This window comes from Vigna unguiculata, chromosome 3, assembly GCF_037176805.1.
Source record: "Vigna unguiculata cultivar grain cowpea cultivar isolate G323 ecotype 2 chromosome 3, ASM3717680v1, whole genome shotgun sequence".
Taxonomy (NCBI): Eukaryota; Viridiplantae; Streptophyta; class Magnoliopsida; order Fabales; family Fabaceae; genus Vigna; species Vigna unguiculata.
This window is the reverse complement of record NC_140794.1, coordinates 38336036-38345844: the sequence shown is the minus strand read 5'-3', so window position 1 is coordinate 38345844 and position 9809 is coordinate 38336036. Positions and strand designations below refer to the sequence as shown.

Below are 9809 nucleotides of genomic sequence, written 5' to 3'. Positions count from 1 at the left end.
TATCTTGTGTCATGAGTGTCATTTAGAGACTTTGCCCAAGTCTCACAATGGCGGCCCCACCATCACACTCACTAGGTAAACCCTCAAAGGGTGATTTGTGACTCATACCCCTACAAAAATTGTCATTGGGTTTATTAGAGGTATTTTACAAAATAAGTATAATAATACATATGCCTTAACCTTATTATTGTCACAATTTATAGTACACATCGCTATAGGAATGAGACATAATATTTAATCAAATCAATTGGTGTACTTTAGTCAACAAACAACTTTGTTGTTACCCATTGAACTTCATTCCATGGGATCGCCATTCATGTGGAGATGGTGTCCATTGTTGCAACTAATTTATGCGTTTTAGTCCCATTCCCCTCGACAACTCAATTACTTGTTGACGCGTCAACCCTTTAGTAAGCGAATTCGCAATATTTCTTTCTAACTTGACAAAGTCAAGAGAAATAATACCATCAGTAATTAAGTTTCTAATAGATTTATGTCTCACTCTGAGATGCCTTCTTTTTTAATTAAAGTTTTTGCTAGAAACTTTAGATATGGCAGCTTGACTATCACAATGCATTGAAATAGGAGGTATGGGTTTATTTAACAATGGTAAATCATATAGAAAATTTTTAATAAACTCTGCCTCAGCAGTAGCAGTATCTAAAGCAATAATCTCTGCTTCCATGGTAGATCATGAAATAATAGATTATTTAGCAGATTTCCATGATACTGCACCTCCACCCAAAGTAAAAACATAACCAGTGGTTGACTTTGTGTCATCATAATCAGAAATCCAATTTGCATCACTATATCCTTCAACAACAATAGGAAATTTTGTATGATGAATTCCATAATTAATGGTTCCTTTCAAATATTTAAACACTCGTTCTAATGCAGTCCAATGAGAATGATCAGGATTATGTGTATATTTTCCTAATCTACCAACTGCATAAGCTATATCAGGTCTAGAAATATTTGTCAAATGTAATAAGGAACCAATAATTTGAGAATATTTATGAGAAGAAATGCCTTCACCTAAATTTTTCTTTAGTTTAATAAATGGGTCAAAAGGCGTTAAAACATATTTCACATCAGAATAATTAAATTTCTTCAATAATTTCTCAACATAATGAGACTGCGTTAAAATAATATCACCATCTTTCTATAAAATCTTAATACCCAAAATAACATCTACAGGACCAAGGTCTTTCATATCAAAATTACTAGACAACATATGTTTCACATCATTTATAACATCTATGTTACTACCAAATATTAATATGTCATCTACATACAAGCATAAAATAGCATAAACAACATCATCTATTGTTTTACATACACACATTTATCACTATTATTAATATGAAAACCATATGAAATAATAACTTCATCAAATTTTTCATGTCATTGCTTTGGTGCTTGTTTTAAACCATATAAAGACTTAACAAGTTTACAAACTTTATTTTCTTTCCCTGACTTAATAAAGCCCTCAGGTTGTTTCATATATATTTCCTCTTCCAAATCACCATTTAAAAATGCAGTTTTAACATCCATTTGGCGAATTTGTAAATTAAAAATGCAAGTAACAACAATCAAAACTCTAATGGTAGTGATTTTTGAAACAGGTGAATATGTATCAAAGAAATCTACACCTTCTACTTGTTGGCAACCAATAACAGCAAGTCTTGCCTTAAATTTATCTACAGACCCATCAATCCTTAATTTTTTCCTAAAAATCCATTTACATCCAATACTTCTACAACCAGGAGGAAGATCAGTTAAAAACCAAGTTTTATTTTCTTTAAGAGAATTCATTTCATTATTAATAGCTTCTTTCCAAAAAGGAGCATCAATAGATCTCAGTGCTTCACCAAAAGTTTTAGGATCATCCTCAAGCATAAAAGAATAAAAGTTAGGACACAAATCTTTAGCTTTTCTTTTTCTTTTACTCTTTCTAGGCTCATTTTGAATAATTTTATTAGCATTTTCACTTGAAGGAAAAATAGAACTAGAACCATCACAGATAACATTACCACCAGAAAGCAAACCAAAAGTAGAAGTATCATAAATAGTTTTAGTCATTTTATTTTTTAAAGGAAAAACATTTTCAAAGAAAACTGCATCTTTAGATTCCATAATAGTATTATTGGAGATTTCATTCACTTCAGAATTAATAACCAAAAATCTATAAGTGGTGCTATGCAGAGAGTAACCAATAAAAACATAATGAATTGTTTTAATTCCTAATTTTCTTTTCTTATTAGGTGGTATATTAACCTTTGCAAGACACCCCCACACTTTAAAATATTTTAGAAAAGGTTCTCTCTTCTTCCATAACTCATAAGGAGTTTTATCACAATCTTTATAAGGAATTCTATTGAGAATATAACAAGCTGAATATAAGGCTTCACCCCACATATTTTTTGGCAAACCAGAACTTGTAAGCATAACATTCACCATATCAAGCAAAGTTTTATTTTTTCTTTCAGCTACACCATTAGATTGAGGACTGTAGGGAGGTGTTATTTCATGAATAATACCATGAGTTTCACAAAAAGCACTCATTTCTAAAGATGTATATTCACCCCTTCTATCAGATTGAAGGATCTTAATTATTCTTTCTAATTGATTTTCTACCTAGATTTATATATTTTGAAATTTTCAAAAAATTCATGTTTGTGGTTTATTAAATACACATAACAATATTTAGAGAAATTATCAATAAAAGTAAGAAAATATATTTTACCACCACATGTTAAAACATCATTACCATCACATACATCACTATGTATCAATTCAAGTAGATTAGTTTCCTTTTGAATGCATGTATGGAAAGCTTTTCTTGGTTGGTTTGAGTGAACACATATTTCACATTTTTTCTTCATATCAATAGAATATTTAGGAATAAGATTAAGAGACATCATTCTTCTAATAGAATTTAAATTTATATAATAGAATTTAAATTTATATGACCTAGTCTAGCATGCCACATATCACAACTTTCAACATTGGTAATAGTCAATGAAGAACTATCAGATATTTTATTAGAAGAAAAATGCAAAAGACTTTAATTTAAACAAACCATCACAAATATATCATTTACCCATAAAAACACCATGTTTAGTAATAACAACTCTATTGGACTAAAAAACAACTCTATTGTACTAACAAAGAAGTAGTTATGAGATTTTTTCTAATTTCAGAAACATGAAAGACTTCATTTAAAATAAGATAATTTCTAGAAGACAACTCTAATTTCACTTGACCCTCTCCTAGAACATGTGCGATGCTCCCATTTCCCATACTCACGATACATGTGCCTTTTTCCTGATATAGAGAAAATATTTTTTTATCAGCACACACATGAACATTAGCCCCAGAGTCTATAAACCAATCGTTTGAGTTAAAAACATAATTTAACTCAGGGCTAGTGACATGGTACCTTTCAAATGGGAAATCAGAGGCAACACCCATAGTAATAGTATTAGCTTCAGGTTTGGAATTAGACACATGTTGGCAACAACGTTGAAAGCAATTTTTGGCTAGATGATTAGTTCGCCCACAAACAAAACAAAATATCTCATTCCCCATATTTTTATCCTTATTTTTATTGTTGTTATAAGAAAAGTTGTTCTTTGGTTTAGAGAAAGAAGGTTTTTTTCGCAAACTTCTTTTTATTAAAACCATGTCTTTTGAATGGTTTAGGATTAGGCTTATAAGAGTTCTCATATTTATTAGAGTTCTCAACAAAATAAGCTTTAGACTAAGAATTTTGAACAAAATTTTGAGAAAAACGATGTTTTTCCTCAATACGAAGACACACAAGCAAATCATCAAAAGAGAAATTTCCGGGCTTATGTTTTAAACTTCGAGCACAATCAGACCAAGAAGGAGGCAACTTTGAGATCAAAGAGCCACAAGCATAATGTTTGGTAAAATAATATTTTTTAATTTCATGTCATAGACAATATTTTCAAACTCATGAATCTGATCAGAAATGAGTTTATTATCAACCATTTGAAATTCAATAACTTCTTCAAAAGAATATCTCGATAAACCTTTTTCTGCAGATCTATATTTAAGTTTAAGTGCTTCCCATAACTCAATAGCCGTTTTGGTGTGGCAAAATATTTTATAAATATTATCCGACAAAGCACTTAAAATATGTCCATGACATAAAATATTTTTATCAGAAGGATCAGAAGAAGAAAAAGAAGAAGAAGAATAAGCACTTAAGATGATAGAAGAATCAATAGCTTTAGAAATCACAGAAAATAATCCTATTTCAGTGAGCCAAAACCACATCTATTATTACCAACAGAAAAAAATTTCACCCGTAAAATTTTCAGGCTTACTTGAGAGTGACTTAATCATATCCATGGCAAACATAATAAGAAAAATTGGATTTATATTTTTTTATGATTAATTTTTCTCTCTAAGAATGTTAGAAAATATGTTGAAAATAAAATAATGATAAACCAGAAACAAGATAGAAATATGGATAAAAGAGATAATCAAATCAAATTGTTCTTATAACAAACAATAACAATATAAAGATAATGTAAATATGTAAATGAGATAAAGGTAGAGTAAGCCTGGGTTGAAGCATGTAGAGCGTTATCCTTAGAAAGAAAACACTTCCACTACACAGGACAATACTCAATATTATGCGTTCCTCCCCCAAGATACAACAATCTGTCAGATCGATCGAGTGCAGCGAAGGATCTTTGAACATTATGAACACCACTGTTTTTAAGAGATAATATAGAGAAGGAAAAGAAAAAACACTTTTGAGAGGAAGAAATCTAGTGTTTGTTGTGTGTCTATTCCTATGAAACTAGGTGGTATTTATAGGTGAAAAAAGGAGACACAAGAGTAAATGACCATCAAACTGATTTAAACCAAAAATAATTTCTAATCAATGAAAAAATAAAAACTGTTTATACATAAATAGAATTTAACTCTGGAATTAACATTGTATTAAAATCCCAGTAACAACAATATTTTATTTTAATTTTTTTTAAATTATATTAATATTTCTAACAACATCAAGTTGTTTTAGATGCCAATTATATATAGTTGTCTGGGATAATAGAAGACAAATAGTAGTTAACTTGGAACAAGAGAAAAAGTATTAGTGAAATCTAATCATTCCAACTACGCATTTGGGGATGATTCGAACATTATTTTTATCAACAAAAGTGTTTACATTATACTTAATTTTGGACACCCATTTGCAATTAATAATTGTTTTATTTTTGGATAGAGAAGTATAACTCCATATGTTGTTCTTTCAAGGGCATTGGGTTCTTGATCCATAGCCTTTCTCCGATTACAATGTTTATACATAATTTCAAAGGGTATTGGTTCAACATTAGCATTTATAGTCAAAATGACCTGCTTAAAGGAAGAAAAGAGTCTAGCAAGAGACAATAGAGTATTTAATATTAGGTTTGGCTTCTAAAGATATATGATTGTCTTCTAGATAAGTCAGAAGATGTATATTTCTAATGGATCCCCAAAGTATTGTGTGATTTTCATTCATGTGAAAATCACGAACCTCATTCTAAAGAATTGTCTATAACTACCTATATGTTAGCATTCTCATTATTAAAGTGTATTTTTTCAGAAACAACATTATCAAAATCATCATTTTTAGAAACATTATCAGAAACATTATAATGATTAATAAGAGCACTCAAATCATTAGTCTGTTTGATATTATCACTAGATCATATGATATTTTCATTAGACATGAGTTTTTGGAAAATGATTTTCATAGAAAATAAATTGTCTGAAGTATTAATGTCATGAGTATGAAGATCATAGAGAATATGTTTGGTTTAAAACGAAGCAACACTACAAGAATGTCACTAAATAGTAACCAATTTTAGAGAAAAAAAATAATTAGTCATTAAAGTGGTTAATTTAGATACTAATTTATAAATTAATAATTATTGACATATGTGGTAATTAGCCGAACCAGTCGACCAACTGTCAGATCGGATACTTTATGAGGAAAAGGAGTAGATCGACTTAGGATGCCACATAGGTAATAAAGAAGATTAAAGAGGAATAAAAGAGACTGTTCAAATAACAGATAGGTTGTAAAGGAGAATAATAATGAGGCGTTAAGTGGACAAAGGAGCGAAGGGGCTGAAGAAGAGTGAATAATGAGGGGCATAGGACGAAGAGGAAAGAGAACACTATGAATATTTTGGCTAATTGAACACCAGTCTTTTTGGCTATAACAATATTTGTGGTGATAGGTCCAATTAGTTGGTCCAATACTGAGCAGATACTTTACAAGGAAAAAGATTAAATAATGTCATCACTACAGGTCCCCAACTTTTAGTTCTTTGGAAAATAAAAGTTAGAAGGAAAAGAAATTTAAAACGACTTACTTAAAAAATATCGACTAGTTAGACCTATTAGCACAATTCTCAAATGTCATATGTGGTTTGTAAAATCATTATGAATTAATAAATCTTTCGTGGCAACATCTAAGATGAACCACCACCACAACGTACAAAGGAAAATACCCATTGTGACCGAGGAAGTGTATAAGATAGACTTTTGTAATAAGCCTATGTCCCATGTAAAAAGGGGGCTAGTTTTTTGGTCCGGCGTGTGATGTGAAATCATTTAAACGGCTGCCTCTGTTTTGGGCTTTTTGTACAAGTGCCTAAATTGCTACGTACCCATCCCTTGCAAAAACAAAACAAAAAACCCGATTTCGTTCTTTCAGTACCATTTCCCACAAAGGTGCATGCATAAAACAAATAAAAATCAATAAATATCACGCATTCCCATTCGACATAAACATTAACTTTTTTTTCTCCAATACATCGTATTTAGTTGTGTGAGGACTATGGAAAGAAACAAAACGACATGTCGCTGTTACGGTGTAATTAGTTGCGCACGTAAACCATGATATGAATGATAAGGTAGTTAAGCAGTGAACGTTATGTATCTTTCATAATCCAAGCTTTCACACCTACTCATATTCCCTTTCACATCTCTATAAATTCACGAATCCAAAGAATCATACTCCAGAAAACCACATCAAAATTTCTCTCTTTATCGCTAAAGTAGAGGCAGACATGGGTTCCAAAGGGTCCATCTCCATGAAGCTTTTGGTGCTTCTACATTTGGCCATTCTCTGTTCTTCCCAGGATTTTGATTTCTACTACTTTGTTCAGCAGGTTAGATTATTTCTTTAAGGTTGTCCAAGGTCATTCATTATTCTTTTTTCTTATGCCCAGATGTTGTTTTTATCAGTGGCCAGGCTCCTACTGTGACACACAGAACAGTTGCTGTTACCCAACCACTGGGAAACCCGCTGCAGATTTTGGCATTCATGGTCTCTGGCCTAATAACAAAGATGGTTCTTACCCGTCTAACTGTGATTCAAACAATCATTTTCAGCAATCACAGGTACGTCTTTCTAATTGCATGCACCTTTGATTCTATCTTCATGGCGTTACATTCAGGAAACTCTTGTTTCCAAGCTCATTATTGTTTACTGATTTACAAATATGGTTCGTCTTGCCGCATATTGTGCTCGGAATATTTTCAATCCACAGATAAATAGTATAATTGTTTTTTTCTTTCTGGTGATTTTAACCGAAACATTGCTCTACTTATTGCTTGCCTCGTTTTAGTCAAGATTACTTCTATGTCGCCTAGCACATTACTTAATCAGTAAGCTAAATAAGTAATGCCGCATTTAAAAATTCGTTGTCTTTTTGTTTCCTCACAAGATAATTTATTCTTTCTGTTTTGGAGCAGTAGAAACATCAGCTTGTCCTCTTTTTACGCGTCTTTATACAAAGTTTAAGCTTTTTTATGTCTTTCTATTAGTAAAGAAAAAATGAAACCAAACAAAAAAAAATGTATAAAAAAGAGTAAGAAAAGAATATTCTTCTATGCTTCAGTTCCGTGCTCCACCCTCTGATGCTATAGCTACCCAGCTTGATAATTTAATAAAAGGTCTTGCTACGTGTTTGTATATCTGATAAATTACATACTGTGACAGATATCAGATTTGACAAGCAATTTACAGAGGAATTGGCCCACTCTGGCATGCCCAAGTGATAGCGGGGTTCAATTCTGGGCCCACGAATGGGAGAAACATGGGACTTGTTCTGAGTCACTCCTTAAGCAACATGACTACTTTGAAGCAGCTCTCGATCTGAAACAGAGAGCCAACCTCCTTGGAGCTCTTACAAAAGCTGGTATATAATACATTAAAACTGGCTCCATTATTTTGGCAATGTCATAGCAATGTTTCTGATAAATACGCATTTGGATTAATAGGGATTGAAGCAGATGGAAGGTTTTACAGTCTGAGCAGCATCACAGGGGCTATAAAAAATGCAATTGGTTATACTCCATACATTGAGTGCAACGTAGATGCGTCACGTAGCAGCCAGCTTTACCAAGTTTATTTGTGCGTGGACACTTCGGCCTCTGGTTTCATCGAATGCCCTGTGTTCCCTAAAGGTCGATGTGGGTCCCAAATTGAGTTCCCAACTTTCTAACCCTTCTATCTTGGAAGCAGTTTATGTTTGAAGTGCAGCTTCCCTTCGTGTCTGTTGCTCATATATCATATTTGCATTATAGTTTCTCTCTTCCCAATTCTAAGTGTGCTTTTTTAGTCCATGCATGACTTGCCCAGACAACTAAACTTTTATAATATTCAATACCAATCATTAATCAAATCTAATTATTATATTATTGTTTTGATTTTCTCTCTCCAATGTATGACCTCATTTTGTTTCTCATAGAATACTGCTGGTTGGAATGGATCACAATTTGCGTCAGAAAATTGCAGTTGGATAATAACCAGATTTTTTCTTTAATGTATGAATTTACATGTCAAAATTCAACCTAGTAAATTATACTATACATATGATATAAAAATCAAAAAACAACTCACAATAATAAATAAAGTTATCCCACTTAATACTTCTTTTCATTTAATCCTGACAATTTTTTTAATATTTATCTCTATTTCTTTTCTTCTTCTTTTTCATTGTTTACACTCTAATTTTCTAATTTGCTCTTAAAAAAACGAAAAAACGAAAAGGACTCGATGCAAATGAATTTTCATTATATATGGATGAAAGTAATACAGAGCATACGTGAAAAATATAAAAACAAAAGGGAATAACAAAAACAAATATATTTTATCTGAAATCCTATAGTATGTTTTTACTAAATATTTAACAACTTTATTGGAAAAGTAAGTGTTTGTATAACTTTAACTTCATATTCCTATAAGGGAAACAATCATAATTTTCAAGCTCCCTCTAGAGAGATAATGGGAACGTGTAGTATTCCATGACAGAGCCTTGCTTTAAGTCGTATATTGCGGCGTTCTCATATACTATACACTATACAAAAGGTTTGGGTTTGGTGTAACTAGTGAGAAAACCTATATTATTTTTAAGGTTAAAATACTTAGTTTTTTATTTGTTTGAAAATTTCACTTAAGTCTACTTGATCTTAATTGGATTTCTATTTTTGAAAATGTGTAATAATTAAGTTTTTATTTTAATATTATACTAATAACGTTAAATATGTGTTACATATCAATTTGTAGCTTTTTTTTATTTTTTATTTTACTTTTAATTTTTTTTAAATTATTTTATCACGTGTCAAATGAGTGTCGTGTCATGTGTTAAGTCATTGCTTAAATCTTAATTTGGTCCTATTTTAATTTAATTCAGTCCCAAACTTTTTTAAATCGAACAATTTTATCCATTTTCAAATTGAGACTACATTTAATTTTTAAAGGTCATAAT

General features: G+C 31.1%; 1 protein-coding gene and 1 pseudogene across 1 annotated transcript; one reads left to right on the top strand and one right to left on the bottom strand.

The window, feature by feature from the left end:
- Nucleotides 1-706: 706 nt before the first annotated feature.
- Nucleotides 707-4389, bottom strand: LOC146887822 (uncharacterized; annotated as a pseudogene).
- A 2546-nt stretch (nucleotides 4390-6935) lies between these two features.
- Nucleotides 6936-8748, top strand: LOC114177068 (ribonuclease 1-like). Its single transcript, XM_028062299.2, has 4 exons — nucleotides 6936-7205; nucleotides 7282-7437; nucleotides 8039-8237; nucleotides 8320-8748. Exons 1-4 carry the CDS (start codon nucleotides 7104-7106, stop codon nucleotides 8541-8543), a joined length of 681 nt encoding a protein of 226 aa, XP_027918100.1. The 5' UTR covers nucleotides 6936-7103; the 3' UTR covers nucleotides 8544-8748.
- The last annotated feature ends 1061 nt before the right edge of the window (nucleotides 8749-9809 follow it).

Coding starts and splice junctions, on each gene's coding strand:
- LOC114177068 (XM_028062299.2), top strand. CDS start 7,104: ATGGGTTCCAAAGGGTCCATCTCCATGAAGCTTTTGGTGCTTCTACAT. Junction 7,206..7,281: donor TCTACTACTTTGTTCAGCAG/GTTAGATTATTT, acceptor TGTTTTTATCAG/TGGCCAGGCTCCTACTGTGA. Junction 8,238..8,319: donor TGGAGCTCTTACAAAAGCTG/GTATATAATACA, acceptor TTGGATTAATAG/GGATTGAAGCAGATGGAAGG.